Source organism: Haliaeetus leucocephalus, unplaced genomic scaffold, assembly GCF_000737465.1.
Source record: "Haliaeetus leucocephalus isolate CR32 unplaced genomic scaffold, Haliaeetus_leucocephalus-4.0 Scaffold417, whole genome shotgun sequence".
Classification (NCBI taxonomy): domain Eukaryota; kingdom Metazoa; phylum Chordata; class Aves; order Accipitriformes; family Accipitridae; genus Haliaeetus; species Haliaeetus leucocephalus.
The window spans coordinates 279,972-303,937 of record NW_010972853.1 but is presented as its reverse complement, the minus strand read 5'-3'; the positions used below and the strand labels follow the sequence as shown (position 1 = coordinate 303,937).

General features: G+C 38.9%; 1 protein-coding gene across 4 annotated transcripts in view; it reads left to right on the top strand.

The window, feature by feature from the left end:
* Window positions 1–23,966, top strand: part of PCNX (pecanex homolog (Drosophila)) — a 92,471-nt gene that overhangs the window by 304 nt on the left and 68,201 nt on the right. For all 4 annotated transcript variants that reach the window (XM_010574136.1, XM_010574135.1, XM_010574133.1 and 1 more), the window contains exons 2-6: window positions 7,891–8,099; window positions 14,193–14,298; window positions 17,361–17,406; window positions 18,295–18,384; window positions 20,045–21,745. In XM_010574136.1, coding sequence (XP_010572438.1) covers window positions 7,891–8,099; window positions 14,193–14,298; window positions 17,361–17,406; window positions 18,295–18,384; window positions 20,045–21,745 — 2,152 coding nt within the window. The remainder of the gene's footprint in view (window positions 1–7,890; window positions 8,100–14,192; window positions 14,299–17,360; window positions 17,407–18,294; window positions 18,385–20,044; window positions 21,746–23,966) is intronic.

The window sequence follows — 23,966 nt, the reverse complement described above, 5'->3', positions numbered from 1 at the left end:
CCGCCGCTTAGCCCTGTCGGCGCCCGCCGCCGCGAAGGGTGGCCCGCGGCGGGCCCGGCAGCCGCGATGGAGGCGGGCGCGGGGTACGCCTGAGGCTGCGGCGTTTCGGAAGCACGGAGCTGTTACCGGGAAGATGGGGGTGGGTGCTAGCGGGGCGCATCGGGCGCGGCAGGGCTTCGGTGGCTGGCGCTTCGCCTTCGTTTTTCTGTTTACTTTCCTTCGGAACTGGGCATAACTCTACTAGCTTCCACTGCAGGTCTGCTGGTAGTGCAGGAAAAGGCACAGCTGCTGTAGAAGCTGTCAGATCTAGCCAGTATTTCTGGCTGGCAGCTCTATTGCTTTCTCTTCTGACTTTGGAGGCTGGGGGAGGGATGTGCTTCAGGTTCCATAACCTAGAAGTTTATTTGGCCGTGGTGTAGTGAACTGTGTGCTGGCTGGCAGTGTATCTGGACTCTGTGTTATTGACAAGAGGTTAGTCTCGCTTTTTTGCTTGTGTCCAGATGGTAGTGTACTTGGTTTGGGAGAATTCCTGTTGAATATATCTTTGTATCTGACACTTCGATCAAAGCTGTTAAAATACTAACCTTTGAACCTAGGAACTTTCTTGACATTTGGACTTGGAAACAAGTCTTGGAGAGGTGTGATCAGCTATGAGGGAAAGGGGCAGTTTCCTGTTGGCCAGTACTTGTCTTTCTGTGTATGTTGTGTGTAACTTCTGAAATACTAATATTTCACTTCAGATTTCTTGGTAGAAAAGTGTGATCGTACTAGGTGTGTTGTGACCAGCTTTGAGCACATGAGGTAGAATGTAATTTGCAAGTCTGCCAGATGTCTGTCCAGATGCTGTGACAACTTAAAGTAGAAACTGCATTGTGAAAAAAATGTGAGTTAACGAATGAAACCTTGGAGGAAAAACTCAACAAGTGCAGTTGCAGATTGAGAGCTCTGGGGTCACGCGTTTGCTTTGTTAAAAAGCAATTTGTAAGATTGCAGCATGAGACACTTCATACTAAGAAACAGCTAATGTGGAAGAGGAGGTTACAGCCCTGTACAGTTAGTTTTTAATTCGTATTACTGTGTCTTGGAAAAGGTAGCTCCAAGGCTTTTTGTTTTTGAAAACTTCAGACTGCTGGCAAGGAAACCACAGACTGAGACAAACTGCTTTTAAAACCGAAGTTAATGTGACAACAGCTAGATAAAACTTTCAGCTAAGGATATCTTCTCTATAAAATCTGTGAATCTGCATCTGTTTGGAGTTCCACTGAGTATAGGAATAAGAGAGTCTTTTTGGTCTCAAATGTAGCTTTTTTGTTTTTAGAAGTACCGCTCTTCTGCTTTGACAGAATAGTCTATTTAATTAGTACTGCCTTGCTGAGAAAGCTCACCACACCTTTGCGAACAGCTATATCCTGCATGTGCAGGGGACTTTTGAAGGGGGGCTGATCTATGTTGTACATAGGTCTTTTGACAACTGATAAATCGGGACCAGCATTTGAGTGTCCTGCTGCTCTTAAAGCAGCAGTTAAGCTTCAGTTACCCATACTATGGGGTAAACTTCAGTGTTGCTTAAACTTTTTTTCTTTTCTTGTGGAAAGAGAGAAGACAGGCAAAAGCAAGCTGCTTTGGGTTTTGTTGAGGTCAGAGAAATTCTCTTGCTTCATAGCTCTGGATGTGTTAAAGATGCAACAACAAGTGCCAACTTCCCTGAGAATAAGTAGGGAGATTAGTCACAAGTTAAAGCAGTTTGAATCATATTTGGCTGTTTTCCCTCTTTCCACCCTCTGCAGTTTAAGTGTTGTCTAGACATAAACTAAACAGGCAGAACCATGATGGTCATCTTAGTTCTGTAGCATCTCTTAAGCTCTTTTTCAGAATAAAAAGCAGTAAATGTTGCATTGCGGTAGGACATACATAAATAAGCAGAACTTGCTTAAAAAGTCTTAGGTAATCGTAATCTGAATTGTAAGCATGGCTCACTGGCGTGTAGGAGGGAGTTTCTAAGCTAGCTTTAAATGACTTGTTGCTGGCAGACAACCCTGTGTGTTTAAAAAAACAAGGTATATAGAAAGGCTTAGAATGCCGGCAGGTTTTATATTACCTAAAACTTCCTTGCAGAAGGAATTTGAAGATCATAGTGTTGCTTCGATGTATCAGGGCAGCAATAACTATAGTTATTCCTAAGTTGTTTTGTAGCAACAAAGGCGAAAGTATCCCCTAAGAACTTGGCTTGCAGCTGGCTCTCAAGGCTGAATGCATTTTATAGTAAGCTAATCACTTTTTTCAAATGTTATTTAACCCTCAACAGGAGTGGCATGCTTAATAGCGTTTGAATATGGTAATTTAGATGCACTTATTGCTTAAAGACTTGGTTTATTGCACCCAATGTTGTTAATGTTTTGTCTGTGTGTTCCTTCTATTGATCCTGTATTTTCAGAATGGAATATGGTAATGGTTGTGGTTCGCAAGTAATAACATAAATCCATGTGTTTCTTTGCACGTGTATGCCAGTGCTGTTAGGGTTGATGGGTTTAACACATGGTGCAAACCAATTTAAGGTATTAGCAGTAGCATTCAGCTAGCCTTTCTTCCTTGGTCCCTCACCTGCCTTCTGAGCTTAAGCACATGAAAGTGAGGTCTGTACCCTGTGTGAAGGAGAGACAGATGTATAAATAAATGTCTCTATATTACAGATCTGGATACTTATCTTTTTCTCATGTGTATTTATACACTTAACCTGTCCTTGTCAGAAGTGTGACAAAAAGAAAAGTGTAGATAATGAAGCAATTGGGCTGTAGAGGAAGAGAAATGTCTGCTTGAGTGAAGCTGCTTGAGTCTGTACTCTTGGATCTGTGGCTTGGCAGCATGCATGTAAAAATACTGCTTTCTAGACTAGTTACTACCCTGTTTGGATATTTGTATTCAGTAACAGACTCAACTGTGCTTGTTGATCTGCATATCTGTTGTAAGAGCTGATCCCTATTTTTAATCCAAAATTCAAGTTGGGAGAAGAAAATATGCTACAATATGGGGAAACTGTACAACTAGGTTGTAAAATACAGTGGCAGAGTTGGAAAAAATACCCTAAATGCAGAGGCCAATGTTATGCATCAGTGTTGCAAGGGGGAGGGGAAGAGTGGAGACTGCCAAAGCACTTCCCCTAGTCGGAATGCTGTTTCAGCCCCACCACGTGCGCAGGAGGGGGTGAAGTCTTGGCTCTGGCACTCAGGGAACTTTGCCAGTGACTGAAGAGGAGCCAGGACTGTACCTTGCTTGGGGTGATGGGCTCATATGTACCTACAAAACTTGTCTGTCAAAGTCAAGCTCATTTAGACAACAGTTCACTTAATAGGCACTTATTTCCTGACTTCTGTACATAGTTATAGAAGTAGGTCATATAAATGTAGCTTCATGTGAAAGTCTTTTTCTAGTGAAGTTTCTGAAATAAGTGTTGTTTCCTAAACTAAGAGTTTAAGTACTTGAAGTTGGATGTATGATGACAATCCCTGGTATCCCATGTGGCTCTAAGCCACATCTAGTTTCTTGGCTACTCCAGTATCATTTATATACCTTGAGGTTTCAGTCAAAAACTAGATAGCTTGTAACAGAACATGCTTCCAGATAACAGCAGTTCTTAAGGGCTCTGGCTGTTCATAAACAAAAATGGTGACAAAAGTACATCTGCTGTTTCTTGACCTTTCCTCTTCCCTGGTATGAATGTTTCTATAAAATACTGGCCTCAAAATGCTTGAACTTGAAAGCATTTTACAAGCCAACTGTTACTGTTTAATGAACTTTTTGATTGATATCACATTTACGTAAGGACTTGCGATCTGATTTGGGTTGGGAGACTGCTATGAATGTTCTCAACAGGTAACACCTACACATCTCTTTTTTGAAAAGAATCTGGAAACTTCATTGCATCTGTAGTGTCTATAACTAAAGTGAGATGTGATTAGGTAAGATCCATATAGTCTTTGTTTCTTCATAAGTATGTAGCACAGCCTGTGATCAATGAAACTCCCTCTGGTTCCTGGCAGTTATGTATTTGAAATGATGAATCAAGATACAGTGACCTTTGTAGTTCAAATGGGAATATTTTCGTCCTGTAGCTAGTGGTCTGAGGTTTCTTTTCTGTTCTAGGTTGACCACTGGAATCGAGGAGTGCTTAAAGCTTTTCACAAAATGTGTGCTGTGATACAGCTAAGCTGACCTGACAGCCAGCAGCTTCCAGAATGGACAGTCCCACTCCTCAACTGTGCATTCCTGCATCTTACCTTTTGTCCACATGTACAGTATGGATTTCATAAGTTGTCTTGAAAGGTTTAAATTTGGAAAGTAGCTCCTGAGGGAAAGGTGGTAGAAAATCAGTGTCTTTCCTCTTGCCCTCCATCTTTGAGACTACTACTTAAACTCCTAGCTGGAAGTATTTCCCTATATCTTAAAAGGAAGTTATCTAATGACTGGGTTTGTTCAGCCATTAGGTGACTGAAGTTTTCAACAGAATGTAATTAAAGCAGGCAGTTTTTGCATGGTCATGTCTAGCTCTTTCTTCTCTCCTACAAGAGCTTCTGTTGTGACTACTACTGTTCAATGTGTGTTTTCTTTTGGTGCTAATGGAAGTGACTAGAGATGTGCAGTAAAATGCGATGTTCTCTGAAATGCTGTTGCAGCTACAGACTTGTAGCCAGCTGGTGTCTGCTAACAAGCTCTAACCTGAGGTTTTTGGTCTGTTGTGCCCAATAAAAATGTTTTAGTACCTATGAAAAGAACTGAAGTGAGATCTAGCTGCAAATTTTAGGACTTAAATTTGTATTCCAGTCTTGAGGATGGTATTGTACAAGATGTTCAGTTACACTGGTGAGAGACCTGTCTCTCCTCAAATGTGGTAAAATGTCAAGCACAGTTTAAAATACTAATCTCACTTTAACTTGCCATGGCTTGTGGAGAGAAGACCCCAAATGGAAGTTGAATGGTTCTAAGTCTGGCAAACAAAAATAGAGAAGGCACCAGTGGTTTAGGTTAGGTTGCAGTAACTCTTCCTCTTGACGCTGGCATGCAGATGAGTTGCTGGTACTGTGGGTAGCACCGCTGTACCACAGCATGAGACTTAATATTAAGTATGATCAGACAGCAGAGTATGCCAGACATGCTAAAATTTCTTCTATTCTCAGAGTATATGCCCTATTCAGAGAGGAGTAACTACTAATGAATATGAAGACTGAAAAGTAGTGAGTTAATGTATTTTTAGCTTTCTGCAATCCTGTGAAAACAGGATGTGAGGGAAAAGTACCCTTTTAATTCTTTATTGGGTTTGCTGCAAGTTACATGAGGTGTTCAACCTTCCCCCCCCCTCCCCACTTGTTCTCAAAGCTTTCATTTGCAGAACAGGATGTGCAGATTTTGCATTCCACAAGATAAACTGGATACACTGTGTGACCTCACTACTGACAGAGTGGAGGGGAGAAATTGAAGAGTGCTTGGGACAGAAAGTTATGGGCAAGTCTTTTATAGACTAACTCTAGCTTTTGTCATCTAGTGTTAAACTGACATCTGGTAATGGCTTCTGAACGCTAGGTACTTGCGAAGGAGAGGATAGTTAAAGTTCTGTTTGACTAGGTAGCAGACTGCTTAGCAGGTACAGGAAGCTCAGATGTTTTGCCAAAGTTAACGGGCTTGCCCTTGCCTGCAGGGAGCTAGCTGCCTCTGAAGTTCTTGGAAGTGGAAGCACCGCATCTCTTGAGGAAGCCCTTGTAGCATTGCTTCAGGGATTGTATGGAAGCCATTAGCATTGTTGTGGCTCCTCCTTGTTTACTGATGCTGTTTATAAATAGCTTTATTTCCTCTTTCTCCTTCTGAGGTGGTGCTTGGTAAGTGAATCTCACTATCCATTAGGGTCTTGTACAGCTCAGCATGCAAAATCTAAGTTATCATACCTCAGCTTAGTTTGCCTGTCCTACTTCAAATGTTATATTAGGTGTTGACTTGTTTTGGAGGAAAAGGTAGGTTAAACTTGATCCCTTTAATAAAAGAATCCTAATAAGTAACCTGCCTTCTCATTGATTCCAGACTCAATTATTTATACTTGTTTGGCTTTAGAAATGTTATATTGGTTATTTGTTTTTGCTTACTGCCAGAAAATGAGCAGCCAGATTAAGGATTGGTTTTATTCTGAAGTCAACAGTCAATACAATCTTTAGAAACATTTATTCTTTTATCCCCTTTATTGGTACAATATTTTGTATTTGGAGATCTCTTTGAACAGTGTCTTTGCTAAACTCATGGTTTAAATAGTGTGACAAGCACTGCCAGTTCTTCTAGGACTATAAGCTCTTGAATATGTAGAAATACTAATGTTGTAATCAGATCTCTCTTAAATGACTAAAACTAGCTTTATGTGCAGAATAGAGAGGGCTCTCTGTCTTATTCTCCAGTCATGTTCCCTTTCTGATGCTGCAAGATGTGCGTGGGGCTTTGATCACCATAAAGACTCTTCTCTTGCGGGGGTCCATATAGGGAGGGAGCCTAGGTGTATGAAACAAGCTGGAATTCTCCTTAGGCTAGGAGGTCTAAAGACAATTCATTTGTTCTTCTCATCTACTAAATTAACTTTCATGCTGGGTGACAAATGCTAATTCTGATTGTTGTATATCTCTGTGTATATTTATGGCTGTTAGAGTTTTATATCAAACTACAACATCAGTGGGGTAAAGGATAGTGATGCAGCAAAATATTTGAGAACACAGACTCCTGTTGCTTTTGTAAGGGAAGTGGTCTATTTGTGGATGAAGATTAAGAGTTATTGTCTCATTTTGTTTAGTGACTGCCTAGGGAAATGGCAAAATTATAAATATGAATAAAAGGAGAATTAGAAGGGTTGAAAGCCTTGAAGTGAAATCTGAAGTTTAACTAGTACTCTGAACACTTCTTTCAAATAGTTATTAGGCTGCACTTAATACCTGTTGCTGAAGTGATTGATCTATAAAAGCCTTATGGGCTTCACCAAAAGTTGCATGAGAAGTCTTAACTCTGAGTGGAATTTCAAAAGCTGAATTCAGGACTGAGGTTTTTCATGTGGCTTCTGGCCACCTTTGACACAGCTGAAAAACTCTCTTCAGAACATCTGTCTTAGCTGCCTTTCCATGGGCATGTAATGGTCTAGCACAAATAATCTTTCCAGCACGTGCTCTTGCAGGTTATTGTGGACTACTGCTCATTTGTGTGAGCCACAAATGTAAATAGCCTTTTTTTTTTGTATGCAGGTAGGGAAGAGTTTGGCTTTGGTGATTGATCAGTATCTTGTCATGCAAGAGTAGCTGTTGGAAGCTGACAAGTGAAGTCAAAACATCAATGTTGGGTAGTTGAATGGGTTTTCTCCCCTCTACCATGCTGTCAAACTCGCATCAGTTTTTCCAAAATGGACTTGGTGCTGTGTACTAGCCCTGAAATAAGGTCATACCCTATGCTTGGATTACATTTCAAGTTGCTTAAAATCTTCCCATCTTTTTTTTTTTGTTCATAACAACTAATCAAAAATATTGGGTGTGACACAAAAAAGTCATGCTAGCTCTAGGTTTCCTGGTCTAGGTCTTACATTCCAATAGCCTGGAAAAAAAGAACAAAAGTTGAATTTGATTCTCAGGCTCCAGTGATGGGTCTACTTAGCACACTGCTGTGGTGCTTTGGTGTCTTGTAGTCCAACTGTTCCTTTTTTCTATGTTGCTAGACTTCTAACAATCTCCACACAAAGTTTGACTGTAGGGGGTGTGTGTTTAAACCTTCATTTTCAGTATGATCAATATTTTTTGTATGGAAAAACTGTTAAACTCTAGCTTTATTCTTGTGGACATTTGACCTTGTGTTCATTAACTCTTTCTTATTCTCTTTTGAAAGGCTCTTCCTTCTTCCATGATGATAGTAGCTGTCTACTGCCCAGTGATAGCAGCTCTCTTTATCGTTTTGAAGATGGTGAATTACCGTTTGCACAGGGCACTGGATGAGGGAGAAATTGTGGAGAGGAATGCCAGTGAGCGTATGGACAGAGGTGCAAAACCAGAACAAAGCAATGTTTCAGCCAAGAGGAAAGACAGCAACGGGCCCAGGTAAGGTGTCTGCTGACATCTATATACTGCTTCAAATGATAAACAGTCCTGTCTTCAGCAGATGTGTAACTGGAATGGTGGTTGAAATAAACATTGAGGAATATAGATGCAGACCTCCTTAGTTCTGAAAGACTGTTTAAGTCTGGTCTTTAAAAGCAGACTTATTTACGTATTAGGTTTGAAATGATGGATTCATGTAAATTTCCTGGTTCCTCCCCCAAAGGAGTTCCAGAACAGTATTGAAAATGCTGGAAGCACTGAAACAATACCATGGAAAATGTGTGCTGATTAGGTCACTAAATACTTAATGAACACAACCAGTACAAGTATTCTTGTTTCAGCAGTAGACTTAGTTTTAAAAATCTAGCTGTCAAAGATCACATACTACATGCTAAGTCTTTTATCACTAAAAGGAATGTCTGATCGGGTTTCGGTTTGCTTAGTTTTGCAAAAGCAGGAGTCAGATACAGTGCTTGACTCCAGTCATAGTCTGTCTTCTTGAGAACACTGTCCTGTGAATTTGGAAATTCTGGAATTTCTTGACTCAGTAATGAAGATGAGTCTGAAGTACTGTCAGTAGGAGGTGATTCCTTCCCACAGATCATCTTTGCTGTCACCAGCATTAAAAAAAAAACCAGAGGTTTCCCTCCTCTGACCAGACTATTTGGAGAGAGAAGAGCAAAAGATGACTCATCAACAAGGCCAGCCTAACCAGTCTGATCAGACTGTGGATGTGTTACAAGCTCTATTATCAAAGCCTCTGCTTGGCTCCAGATAATTGAGGCCATCTTAAGAGTTAGACTGCATGAAATAAATCAGCCTTGAATTGTTAGCTTTTAAAGAAGACCTTTCTCTTGTCTGAGTTTCTGGTACTAGTAGCTATGAATAGTTTTCAAATTGAGGCAATTCGTGTGCTATCCTGACTCTTAGAAGGTTGTGTGTGTCTTATTAAAAAAAAACAACCCCAAAACAAACAAACCCCACAACACCCCCCCCCCCCAAACTTTTACATGGAGACATGTGCCATAAGGAAATGAGGTTGAAAGAAGCGTCTTAAGTCGGTTTATCAGCATGCTTAAAGGCAGGAAATGTTAAAGTGATACTCTTTAAAATGCTCAGCCTAGAAGTAAAAGAACTTCACTGTACATGTGGGGTAGCTTCTCATGAGATAGGTCTTAAGTTCTTCTGTATCTGCTCTCAGCTCAGGTATTGTTAGCAAAAACAGTGTATTAGATTCCTTTGAAGTTGATATACAGTAACTTGTATCAATCTTTTATAACCTGACCCTTTTTCCATGTTTTTGGTAACTGAACCTGCTGATTTTAATTGTGACTCCATTTAGATCACCATATACTTTACTAAAACTGTATTGAGCTGTTTTGGGGAGAATGCTTGCTGAAATGTACATTAATGCTTATTCTGCTTAATAAAATTCATGAAAGTAAACTAGTGGTCTGTTCTGTTTCAATGCAGCCTTGCTAATGCATGTTTTAGCTGTGGTCCTTAGATGTTTTCATTTGTGTGGTGTTTTTTTGTTTTGGTTTGGTTTTTTTTCAAGCCATGTAGCTTTTGCTTCCAAAACAGTAGCCAAGACTTGGCAAGGGACTTCTTTCTACTAGTATTGTGAATTACTTCTGGATGTTTCAGAAGTTCTCTTTTGTCTAAGGAGCAGTTGACATGGGACAAGTTACTACATTATAAGCATTTGTGAGCTCAGAAGTAGAGGTTAGTTTGATGCTGTGTGTCCTGCTTGCCAACTAAAGTTTCATTAACTTTTATATGATCCTTGTTCCCACTTTCAGGTCTCTTAACTAGAACTGGGAACAAGGTCAATGCAGAAATTACGGAGTTACTTTTTGGTAAGTGGGATGTACAGTATATACTAATCTTTGCCTGGAAGCTTACAAGAACTCTGGGATAACATTCAAACCAGTAGAGGGGATGTAGAGTGAGTGTTTCATACTGAGCTGTCACCTTCTGAATAAGTTAAATCCGAACACTAATAAAAAACTGTGTTGGAAGAAAGTGTGTATGTAGGGTTTTCTTTTTTTTTATTTTTAAACTCTGCTCCCCTAGCCTAAGGTGGATATAGGGAAGACCTAAGTAGACATACTACCTTAAATATTTGCCCAAGTAGAATATTGGTTTTGATAGCTTAGGCTACAGCATGTGAAACCGAATAAATATATATAGTATAGTGTGCAAAACTGTCCTAGAGTTTTCACCCTGCCACACACACCCTCCCTGAGACCACTTTAGATATGAATATTAATATTTTTTAAGGATTGAGCAGTAGTTTGGTTTCTGTTCAAAAGTTATGTTCAGGATTCTGTTTAGCTTCTAAGAACTGCTGTTCTTTCTTTCTGAAGATGTTTATCCGCAAAGCGGTGCTTTCAGGTATCTGACAAATTATGTGCTGTCATTTGTAGGTTTACATGAACTGCTCATTTATCTTTGGTTCACATTGGTTTGTGAATAGGATCAAACTCTGGGTATTTTTAATCTTCTCATAACTTCAGCATGCTTAAGCAAAGAACAACTTACTGTTCCATAAGAAATGCCTTGTTTATTTTTCCTCATCCTCTTTATAAAGCCAAAATTCTCTAGTTAATATTTTTGAAAGAAGCTAGTCTTAATTTGGAGACAGGAATGTGATTTGTGGTCTTCTGTAGCTTCTGGTGCAGTTGCTGCTTTTGTACTTAAGAGGGTGGTGTTAGTAGTGCTTCTGTGAGTTTTCATGAAAAGTAATGGGGATACAGGCTCCTAATCTCACGTAAGAGGTTGAAGGAACAGTGCAAGTGTACTCTTTGTTGGGTGTGGTTGGATCCACATAGATACTTTAAAACACTTAAGTCAGTCTTGCTTTGGGGGATATGAATATGGCTTCTTTCTTGTCAGTGACTACTATAGTTCAGAGTATCATAAAGCATTAACCTGGTGACACTGCTGTCCCTGATCCCCATCAGCATGGGGGAGCTGTAATCATGATGCTACATGAATTTCACATGTACTTCTCCAAAATAAAACTGACAGCTGGAGAATGTTGCATCTTTGACTTATGTACAGTCTACTTAAGTATGAGCAAGAGAAGTAAAAAAAAAAGTAAGCTCTACAACTCTTTCCCTACCTTTGCTGTTCCTTTTCCTTTCAGTTTTCTGTGGCTGGGGACCTGTTCTTGAGCTTGGAGTTTTGCCTTTTTGACTCTATAATTAGTGATTCAAGCTTTAAAGAAAACTTCTCTTAATACTTGAAACTGCTGTGGTCTAGTATTTGCAGTATGTGCTGTGGTGGTCCAGTGTTTTGAGAGCAGCCTCCTGAGTAGGAAAAGTTTTCCTACTATTTTTGTTGGAAATTAAGGACAGAAGAAGGTGTTCAAAAGAGAGGAATAAAACTTTCTCTGCTTTGTCCTGAAATCAAAATTGCTTGTGCCAAATTCTCTCTGGAAGTTCTAGTCTGAGTATCAGATTTCTTTAGTCAGCCTACATCAGGTTTTAAACTTCTGAACTCATGTAGACTTAAAGCCTCTTCAGACTTACAGTTAGTCTGTGACACACTAATGTAATATAGCTGCGGCTTGTAATTTTAGATACAACAGTTACTAATAATTAGAAATACTGGTTTTAATTTGTTTTGTGCAGTCTCTGAATGCCTCTTCGACAGCAATCTCTGTTGCAGGTAGCTGGACATAATTTACTCAGTCTTCTCAATTTGTGTAGTAACTTCACTTCAGTTTTCTTGCTTGCAAACTGAAAAGTGTGGCACTTGCTCTAAGGTATGAAGTTAGCAAACTGAGAAACTGATTGTAGAACTTAATAGCAAAGGAATAGCCACAGCTCTAGCAGAAAATAGCTCCGAAAGGATTCTACATGCTGTTGTAGCCCAGATCCTTATGCATGCAATGATTAATCCTAGAAATCTGTACTTCCTGCTTGTTCCTGCAGACTTTATTTGTTGTTGTTTGCTACTAGCTTTTGTTAATCCATTAGTTTGGGTGCTGTCACAGAATATAGCAGCTGTGAGTAGAGTGGTGGTGTTGGGTTGTATTGTTGCTTATGCTGATATATGTTGGTTTACTTTTAGACAAAATCGCCTCCTTCTCCCACCCTGGCTAACTACCCAGTTCTATGCATGAGAGCTTATTCACGTTAACTTATTTTTCTACTTCATAGGACGTACTTTAATCATATGCAGTATTTATCAATGAATTATTCAAACAGGAGAGGAATTTCATCTTTTTGTGAAAGGAGTTTTGTTACATCTTCAGTTGTCATAATGTATGCTGGACTTAAAGATTGAGAGAATTTTTCAGTTTAGTCTCTAACTTGATGTTATGTTCTTATGTGTTCTTAAAATGCTTACATAAGGAATACTTAGTTTGGCTAAAGCTGGTGCAAATTACTGAAGCTGAATTCTGGGGGTTTTTTTGTTTTGTTTTTCCTTACCTGGTTCTGCCTTAGCATAATTGATAATAGCAGGTCAGAGAGGGCTCTGTAAACAGCTGTCAATAAGAGCATGCTTATGTCTTACTGCCAAGCTGTACTAAAATGGTGGCTTTTCAGTTCTTCAGTTTGCTGGAGTTGGACCATAACTGTTGTGCTCATGCATGGCTGGTCGTCTCTCGAGTTAACTTATTTTTACTGAAGTAATATATTCCTACCTTCAAACTGTCTTTTTTTGTCATCTCTTTGATATAGGAAGGTTGAGGGGCCTCTTGTATGATCTAGAGTGGTTCCCAAGGTTGTACATTTATGCTTCTCTGAGAAGACAACAGCTTGAAATGTCATCCTGCAGAATGAATGATGCTTCAGGTCCTTCAGTCTACAGACAGACTGTTTATAATACCCGAGATTGATGTCCATATATTACAGAAATTATTAGGTGTTGGTCTTATTGCATGAGACTTTTTTCTATGAGACTAGCTGTCTATTAAGTAAGCCCTGCAGTGCTGCTGTCCATTTCTGTCCCCTTCTCCAGAGGGCCTTCATCTTTAGTTTCTTCAGTCCAGCTGGAGAAGGGTTGTGCATATGTTCTTTCTCCAGGAAAATGCTGGAGTGGACTTGCCACAGCTCTGAATTATTGATTGTTGGGAGGCAGTTGTTTATCTTTGGGAAGGAGCAGAGAGGGTCAGTGTCAAACTACAGTGCAGTTACTTCTGTTCAGAAGTCTCCTGGATCAAGGTGATTTGAAGAGAAGTGTATTGGGAGGGGAAAAAGAATGCCTCAACTTCTCCCTCTTTGCAGTTAGCAAACAGTGCTAGGTTGAATCCCTGAGTTGTAGTCCCCAACTCATTTCACACCCTGTTGTCCTAATGGGCAGATTGAACTTTGTTTTGTTACATAAATATCTGCCTTTGACAAGCTGAATTATATTTTATTACAATTTGGTGATGTAGAGCTAGAAAATACTTTCAAACTAGTACTTAATCCTGAAAGAGTGAAATCACTAGGACATAATAATATATCTATTGTACCTCAAAATATTTCTTGGTAGGACCTGTAAATTATCTGAAGGGAAGTTTTTTTTCTGGTAGAAAGAAGTGGTTTGCATCCCTGGGAGAGATACCATGTCCCTGTATGTCTCTGCCTTTCTAATAACTTTTACTGACAGTGTGTGTATTTCTTGGTTAACCCATCCTTACTTTTGCTCCTAGATCCAGTCTAAGGAAAAGATCTGAAGTTCTTTCCTTGCTCTTTGAAAGAGTTCTATTTAGTACTTTTTCTGTTGATTGATTTCTGAGTGTCTATAGTTGGACACATGATATGAAAGCTACATGTGTGTATGTACAGACAGAGAGAGTTTATATGTCAGCATTTTGAAATGGCTTGTAGCTCCTAAGCCTTTACAGTTTGTGTTGGCTGGTGACAGTGAACTTTACAAGGCAGCAGTTTCTGTGATAGTAGATAGGGTGCTCCAGGTCTGACTGAGCTTCCTGTGTCAAGTGGGCAGTATTCATCTGAGATACTGGGATGTATCTGAGCCCCTGATATTTGAAAAGGGAGAAATTGTTTTGAATCTACACTTAGCATAGACAGACAAACTTCTGTTTAACTGGTAGGTTAATGTTATTTTTTTTTTTCTCTATGTTTCTCTCAGTGACCCTGGTGGAGGGATTGAGATGTCAGAGTTCATACGAGAAGCAACTCCCCCTGTGGGCTGTAGTTCACGCAATTCTTATGCTGGGGTAGATCCCAACAGCCAGGTAAGAATTAAAGCTGCTGCAGTTGTTGTGTTAGTACTGCTGGCTTTGCAATCTGTAGCATAATCTTTGCTGATTTTTTTTCTTATTATTTTATTTTTTTATTGTATTAGGTTAAACAACTTGTCTTTCTGTATTTCTTAACTGCTTTATTAGGGTGGTATTGCACTCTCCCAGCTGCATAGCTCTTGCTTATCTTGTGTCCATTTTAGGAATGGCTGGATTTTATAAGGCAACCTACTGTCCCATCAGAAAGTATTCCCTTTTGCTTAGTTAGCTTTCTTCTGATTTAGTAAATCAGAATGGCCGGAACATGGTCAAATAAGTACCAAGACCCACTGCGGTGGGCTTCCCTCATCCTTTTGGTATCAGTGAACTGTTAGGTAGCTCAAGCTGTAACTTTATCCTTATGTTCTAACTTTGTTTTCCTCCATTACTTTTGTTTGATATGTCATCTAGATGCTTAATTGGCAAACTTCGGTTGTGCTGAATTTGAGGAGGCTTCTGTTAAGTCTTAGAATGTATTCACTGCTGATTTATCCCTTGCAATGCTAAATAGCTTTCTGAAAGTTACTATTCCTGACAGTTCAGACTCTGCAGTCAAAAATGTTAATTTGCTAAAGTACAGAGCAAGATAAACTGGTAGAAATGGAAACACTAAAACTGCTTATTTTTGGATGACCTCTGCAAAATCTTCATTATTTTGATGCTTCAACAGGGGTGGGAAGAAAGCAAAAAATAGCGGCTGCTGCATACCAGATGGAAGTGCTGAGGAACTTGGCTTTATTAGATTTTAATGCAACTTCATTATGCTCTAGTTGCCTTTTCACCAGTGAAGTTGTTCCACTTCCTTATTGTGTCTGTTAGACTTATGCATTCAACTTCCATAGCGCTGCATATGCTGTTCCTTCTGTTTGGCTTGTGATGTTTAGCCAGTTGTGGCATCTTTCTTTTACCAACTCTTCATGAGGACAAGTAGATTGACTGGCCAGACTGTATGCTTATGTTGACAATGAGCAATGCAGCATCATATTAAAGATACGGTAGCTATTTTTGAATGATGTGGAAATCCTTGGTGTGGTATTACAGTATCAAGTCCTTCTAATTAGCTCTCTGAGCAAGCAGTACATAATGTAATGCAGTGTTATGCTAATGTTGGTGTTTTATCTGAATAATGCTCCTTTATGTAGCATAGATACTCTAAGAGATTTTTCCTTTGAAGAAAGCAGGTATTTGGTAGTGTTCAAAGGAATAGGAAGTGATGGTCCATGTAGGAAGACAGAACTAAGCTGGGGATCATGTTTCTTTGACTGGTCTTTGGAGACAAAACTATTCCAAACATACTCATAACAATTTTAATGTTGAAGTGTGTGAAGAAGCTCTGTGTTCTTTCCTGTGTGTTTTAATGCTGACACTAACTCAGTTAAAGCTACTGTGAAAGGAAGTATAGTGTTTAAAATGTGTTTATGCTGGTAAAATTAGTGTTCACTAGTCCCTTGTGATTGAATTTGCAGCATCAAAAGGATATGTGAATAGTAAGCATCCGAGTTCTGTTCAGTTTTTTGTGTGAAATAACTTTCCCATGCTGATGCATTTGCATTCAGCTACAGCATTCAGCAAGGCATGTTACTGAAGGGAAAAAAAGTTGAAACATGGCAAAATGACTAACAAAAAGTATATGTGACAGTGTAGTAAAGAAAATGCATTAAATGTGCTCTGGCTGCTTTTTTGCATTACATGTAGCAAAGCCATTGTTCTTCTGTAGTATGGCTGAAAAAAATCTGCACACATCTTCACGTTACCGTAGATTTGCAGTGCTTACAAAGGAGAATTAGTAAAATTATGCTCTCTTTTCCCCAGAGTCATTTGAACTAGGGATTTTTGAAAAACAGCATCCCAATAAGTATACAGTAAAGTAAAATTGCTGTCATTTTTATTCATCTTGCCTTCAGATTTTGCCTTTGAGTGCTTCTTTATCTTATTTCTGAGTGGTTTAATTATTTGACACCTGCATTTTTGTGTGCTATTCAAAGTTTTGAGAGAGGTGGTAGTGGAAATATTGTTGAAGGAAAGACTAAATTCTCTTTAGCACCTCTGCAAAATCTGCTACAGATTACAGGATGTATGTAGACTGCAAACCTAAATGGCTAGCTAGCTTTCGTATGAGGAGGTACATGCCTGCTGGTTAGCCATTGAACATGGCTGAAAAGCAGATACTATAAATTTGAAATGTGATTGTAACTAATATCCAAGGATAGATCAAGGAATACTGTAGTCTTCTACTAACCAGTTTACTTGCTTTGAGATAACTGTAATCTGTGTGCTTGGAAACTGTCTTCAAAAGAAAAATTGCATTTGCAGGAATGAGAGGGAAGAATAAGATACTGTAAGAAAATAATCAGGTTAAATTGATTTAAGCTTATCCAGCTGCCAGCAGGGATCATCCTGCCATATCCCCTGTTCATGCTGCTGCCACTTTCCATGTACCAACACTTAGGTTCTTGTGATTACCTGGTCATTGGATCAACTCTGACAGACCTGAAAACTAACCTTGGTAAAAATATGTATCTTTTCCCATGGGAGCAGTTTCTGGATTTAGCTTGGTGTTTACTATGTTGAACAGGTAAGTTTTCTATTAACATAGTGTTTTCTTTAAGCATTTTAAGCAACCGGGATGATTGCATTAAACATTCTGCTTTACAGCAGCAGTTATTAGTGTACCACCATAGTAGTAGTTTTGTTTCCACATTAAGTTTTTTTTCAAGGAAAATTCCTAGATTAGAAACTGTTCTTAAAATCAGCATAGTAAAATCTCCAAGTATATCAGCTATAAAACAGAATAATGCAGTGATGTAGTTGGATGCATCCATCAGATGCCTTGTCATCTCTGTTTGCAGTGGAAACATTCTGAGTCAGGATTTTACAGCACTGTGCTGTTGGATGCTTTTGTGCCTTTGAAAATCTCTCCTAGTTGTATAGGCAAATGCATACATTGCAGTAATAGGAAACAACAGTTGGGTAATTTCTGAAAGTTTGCAGCTTTTTACATAACTCCCTGTTTCTAGGTTGGATCTGGGTTATCTCGTCTGGGAACAGCAGCAACCATCAAAGGTAAGATTTTTGGCTACTTCTTAAAATTACCTTGCAGTAGCACTTCACTGTTGTTTACTATTTTGTTTCCAAATACTGTCTACCTTTTACTATTACCATTTACTAACTGGAAGAAATCTTCCTTGGAGTCGCAAATTATGTGTGTAAAAACACTAGGAGAGAATATTTTGGAATCCGTGCTCTGTTTTCCATGTAACACCATGTTTTTATTTTGCTTGTAAATGCAGACCCAGGGGGTTGGTTTGAGTGGACTTTTCCCTATTATTTTGAGCTCTGTGCAACCAATCACCCTTCTAGTATTGTATTTCGATGACTTGCTAGATGTCAAGCAACTAGAAATAATCAAAAGTATTGTCCAGGGTAGTCCTTGTGAACTCCTCTGAGATGAAAGGATAAATTATTTGTAATATGTGAAGTTGCTATCTTGTAAATTTATTAAGCTGATAATAAGACAAAAGAAAATGAGATGTGAATTTTTGTCACTTTCCTGATTTTTTCTTACCTTTTTTCTTTACAAGTATTTTGTTACAATCCACCCCTCATTTTTATTGGCAACCATGCAAAAATGAATATTCAAATAGATATGTCTTCAAGAAAAAAAAAATCTTTATTTCCATTGGGTTCTGTGTAAGATACTTTTCCAGTTCTTTATGGAAGATCTGTGTAGTTGAATGAAAATTCTTATATACAAAATAAAAGAAATAGAATAGACAATACTTTTCTCTAAAAGATGAGACAAATATTGTGTTACTTGTAATTATTGGTATTTACCTTCAAATGAAGAAATAAAAGCAACAGTCATTCATGACAGGTGAGAATTCTGCAGTGTGTGTAGATGTATGTGTTAATACTTTGAGCACTAGTACTCTTCTTTCTTAAAATTCACAGGAGATACTGACACTGCCAAGACTTCTGATGATATCAGTTTAAGTCTTGGCCAGAGTTCTAGCCTGTGTAAAGAAGGGAGTGAAGAACAAGGTAAAATTTCTTATTCTGCATTTTAAACATGGTATTTTGTTACCAAAGACCCTTTGCTTAAAATGCTAAATAAATTCATGCAATTTATTGATAGACTCTAAGAAAGGATATCTTGAAGCTCTCTGTTTCCGTTCTTAATTACTCTGAGTTCCTGGGATGCATAGCTTGAATACTTTTAACTTTGTTCTTTGGCTGTGTGCTGCGTGTTTCTTGTTCTGGCATCTTCCAGCAGGTAATAAATATTTACTGTCTCCTTACTGCTGAAAGATAGCTAGCTTACATGTCTCTAGATGATCTCTGTCATACTGAAAGTGGCCTGGGATTCATGGACTTTGTTGTAGACTAATTTGCTTTGCTTTCCAATACAGCCAAATGACTTTTTTTTCCCAAAACCGGGTGTCTTTTTCTGTAAAGTAAATAATCCTGTCCAGAGTTCTGTGTCTCTGGAGCTATAGGCTGCTTCTAATATGCAAGCTATCAGAGTTTTGTAATTGTTTTTTTTCCTAGTATGTAAGGAAACTGCTAGCTTGTATTCTTCAGTTGTCCAATTTTGTTTCAGATCTTACTTTTCATTTAGCTTCATTGCTGGGAAAAAGTCTGCTCGGATTACAACAGAGCATAAAACTGTAGGGAAATCTTTTGTTTGCTGATTTTAAATTACGTGGTGACTTAGCAGAAAATTAACTCTGGGAATACTATAGTTTGTTTTGGCCAATCTAATCAGACTGATGGGTTCCTTTTAATTGTTACTGTGTGATTCAGTGCAGAAAATGTTTAAAATAGAAGATTACAGGTGGCCATGCTGTTGTAATAGGCAGCAGGTTCTACTACTTTCAGCTGAGTAATGGAACTGTTTGTGAAGGCTAAGTTCAACACATGGGCAAATACACTCTACAAAACTTTAGTAATTGTAGGAACTTAACTTGGCCTCCAGATCTTCTATTTCTAGTGACAGTACCAAAAAGGAAAGTAGCCTGACTTTCAATACTACCTGCAAGTGGACACTTTTACAGGAGACTGCTTGTGATGGATAACAAACAATTGTTCTGACCAAAAGCTAACAGCAAATCCTTATGATTTGCTTTAACAGCACCAGTTTTAGAGACATAAAACTCAGTAACTTTTTAGGGAGTTTCATTATGGTACCAACAGACCTCTGCCAGTGCCTGCATCCTTGCTAACTGTGAGCTTACTTGGTATCTGGTAGGAAAGGGGACTTTTGTTGGGTTTTTTGTGACTTCAACGTTAATGGGGTTTATTCTGTCTTCAATAATTTTAAAGTTTGTGAAACAGCTAGCTGCATGTAGGAAATAAAACAAAAGGTAGGGTACCCTTTAATGATTAAGAAACTTTGGGATATATAAAAACGAAGTCTGACACACTTGAGTAATAGAGGAGGTTGGGGACTTCTCAGAATCATGTTGTCTTTTTTTATTAAAAAAACACCATCAACACCAGCTTAATCTTAGCAGCTAATAAAAGTCTGTCAGGTTTGCCCAGATGCTAGGAAATCTTTTAAATGGTAATGTGATGCATAGTACTTGCAAATGGATTTGTCGGTTTATTTACTTTATCTGATATAAACAAGCAGTTGTAAAGCAGATTGTATAATGTACTTGAACATTCTACATTAATATTTTTTAAATATGTACTTAAACAGATTTGGCAACTGATCGGAAGCTTTTTCGTCTGGTGTCGAATGACTCGTTTGTCTCCATCCAACCTTCATTATCCTCTGGACAGGATTTGCCAAGAGACAGCAGTGACAAAGTGTGCCTCTCGAACAACCAACTTGTGGACCAGTCTAAAACCGGTGCATGTGACACAGAAGTAGCTTCGCTTGTAACTCTGCATTCTCACTCCTATAGGAAGGATCATAGACCACGAGGTGTACCAAGGACTTCTAGCTCTGCTGTCGCTTTTCCAGATGCTTCATTAAATGACTTCCCTCTCTACCAGCAAAAACGAGGACTAGATCCTGTCAGAGAGTTAGAAGCTTCCAAGCCCCCTTCTGGATCCAGAGAGTCCTTGGCTGAGAACTCTTGCATTTCAGGAGTTTTTCAATTAGATGACATTCTGAAAAGTAGCAGCCCTCAACCATTGGCTAAGAGTGGGAAGAGCAAATCCTTGAAAGCAGATAAAAGTGTGGACAGTCTGAGAAGCCTGAGTACTAGAAGCAGTGGTTCAACAGAAAGCTACTGCAGTGGGACTGATCGTGACACTAACAGTACTATCAGTAGCTATAAAAGTGAACATACTAGCTCAACGCATATAGAAAGTGTGTTGTCAGAGCATGAGGAGGAGTCTCCTAGAGAAGAGAAAAAGGATGCTAAGAAAAAGGACTGTGGTGTTGACTCAGAGGATGACAGTAGTTCTACTACTGACAAAAGGACTAGTAGCGAAAGGACTGCTGTGGAAGTGAGCACTAACAGTGGTGTTCAAGAGGTAAAGGGTTCTAATGCATCTGAGGAGACGCACAGTCAGAAAGGTCTTGGTGCCTCTGCTTCAGAAGAGGCCAATAAGAACCCACATGCCAATGAATTGACTACGCAAGCTGACAGGCCACCTGGGAAGGCTGCTGAACAAAGAGATGAGCAGAGTGAGAAACTAGCTGCGTTAGTAGATTCAAGAGCTTCTAAAGAAACGAGTGGAAAACAAAAAGAAGGAGATGTTCGACCAAAATCTTCTAGTTTAATACATCGAACAGCTTCTACCCACAAGTCCAGCAGGAGAAGGACAGGAAAAAAGCGGGCTAGTAGTTTTGATTCAAGTCGGCACAGGGAATATGTTTCCTTCCGAGGTGTATCTGGTACTAAACCTCACAGTGCTGTGTTCTGTCATGATGAGGACTCCAGTGATCAAAGTGACTTGAGCAGGACATCAAGTATGCAGTCAGCTCATCAGTTCAGCAGTGATAGCTCTTCCAGCACCACCTCCCATTCATGCCAGTCTCCTGAGGGAAAGTACAGTGCTCTAAAGACCAAATATGTTTCTAAAGAACGTGGGGGCACAGACCCTGAAAATGCTCACAAAACCCATGTAGGCTCTGAAGGAATTAGCAAAAAACGATCTACACGTCGGACTTCTAGCACAAACAGTGCCAAGAATCGTGCTAGAGTATTAAGCTTGGACAGTGGTACTGTAGCTTGTTTAAATGACCCAAATAGTTTAATGGCACCAGGTAACATAAAACAGTTAACCACTTCAAAATCTGATTTGGAAGCCAAAGAAGGAGAGGTGCTAGATGAGCTATCTCTGTTGGGAAGGGCTTCACACTTAGAGTCAGTCACTCGTTCTAGGAATAGCTTACCAAGCCAGGCTACGTTTCCTGAAGGGGAAGAGCAAGAATCAGCAAGTGGAGGTAAGTAAATGACCTACCAGAAGTACCTTGCCATATTTTGTTAATGAGTCTGGTACCTGTGAGTTAAGTTACAACTACACTTAAGCATCTTCCTGTTTCTTCATTCTTGCCTAGTAAACCTGACAAAGTGTTTTCTTCATAATCTCTCGGAAGAGCTACACAAATGGGAGTTGAATTCAAAGAAATGTTATGAAATCTATAAGTAGAGCTGTTATGGATTTGTAACTGGTAGTCTTTGTTAACCAAAGCTGTATCTTAAAATTATTATTTGTGATCACATCAGACCTGCTCCATTGTATTACTCAGACTTCAAATTATGTGTACTATTTTAAAAGTTAACAATAAAAGAGAGACTATTTTTGTTTAAAAGATTGTGCAGTTTAGAAGATTGTGAACATGGAAGTGATTGTTTGAAGTTACTGCTGCCTCTTAGATGATCTCTCTGGCATGGCTTGAGGTGGTACTAAAAGAAACCAACCCACCCCCAAACTCTTACCACGCTGCCTTCAATTGTGCATTCTTAAGGTGGTCTAGTTACTAAGCTGAATTCGCCTAGGGATTTGATTTTGCTTAGCCTTGCCATTGTTGGCTAGACAGTGTTGTTTACTTTGGGGTTGGGTTTTTTTGGTCCTCATTATGAGAACACAATAACCTTCCTGTGCTGGAGAGAGGAATGTAATTTCCTCTTACTTTAAGTATTGCTTTGCTTGGAGTAATGCAAGTACTAAGCTTACCTGTAGTAGGTGGTATTAATATAGATTAATAGGGGCCTTATAAAAAAATTTTTTGAGCTCTTAGTAGTTTTTTGTTTATCACTTACTATGACATTTCAGTCTCTCTTCTTGGTTAACCATATGGACTGCCTTAACTGGAAGGCTTTGTGTTGTGGAAGACAAGTGGGTTTAAAATATGTTTTCAGAACAGTATGGGATTGCTAATTACCTCAGTCTGACTTTTGGGATTGTGTGAGGGTAATACCTACCAGATAATCTGGATCTTGTTAGCTAAGCACACAAATGCTTCATGCAATTGTATTTTAGATCAAGACATAGATATTTTTAAGAAATTGTAGCAAATTTACTGTGCTTATTTAGAATGCCTAAACAAAGTAGTGATTCTTCCATCTTAAAAGGAGAGACTTCCAGCTCACAGTAACATGAGAGATGACCAATAGTCCTTCTGGTTTTTTTTCCTTTCCCCTGATACTAGAACAAACTCTAAGAATTAGTACAATTAATTTGGGGGGTGGAAAAGTGTGCTACACTGAAGTTCAGCTGTTTATTGATTACTGATCAAATTTGATTGGCTTACAATTAGTTCAGACCTATTTAGGTGCCTTCACTTTAAAACAAACACACACACCCCCACCCCCCCAAACCTGAAAAACCTGCATATATTGGTACTTTCTGTATTTCTGTTATTCCTAGCAACAGAGTTCTGCAGTAGCTTTAATGAAAGAGTCCAGGTTGCTCTTTTAGTACTAACTCTGCAAGCTAAACACTTAACACATATTCTTAATATGCCTTGCTAAAGTGGCATCTCTTCTTTGTCTACTGAGGGTAATTTGACTAATAAAAGGTCTGCTTTATGTATTTACTGTTTTGACTCTATGCCGCCTTTAGCACAAGTTTTAATTTCATTTTGGTTTGTGTTATTACAGCTTAAAACTGTTAAGGTTCTCTCCTTATATGCAAAGGAGGACTAATATACCTTACAGAACATGTCAGACTTTATGCACTCGCCAGTAATCTGTAATCTGAAAGAATCAGTGCATGACTGATGCTGTATACTGCCAAATATTTTGATTTTTCTTTTAGAGTGAAATGGTGGGGGAAGACCAACCCTAACACATTTAAAAGCAATCTTAAAGACACAAATCTGTAGCAGCTTAAGCAGGGAAGTCTTGCTGTCATTCTTGACATACTATTCTCTTCAGTTTCCCCTTTAAACTTAGTTTAGATAATGGTCATTTTGAAGTTCTTAGTATTTTTAATAAATGGTGAGCACCCAAGTATTACTTGCCTGTGGGTTTCAGGCTGACTTTAAGAAGCAATCAGGATTCAGGTTCTCCAGATTTGATGACATCATATGATTAATAACACTTGCTGTATCTTATGTTTCTTATTATCAGCAGAATAGGAAGTATTTCCTTTATGATTGTAAGAAATTAATGTCATTCTGCTTTTTTGAAAGCAGAACAAAAATATCACTTTTCTTTAGT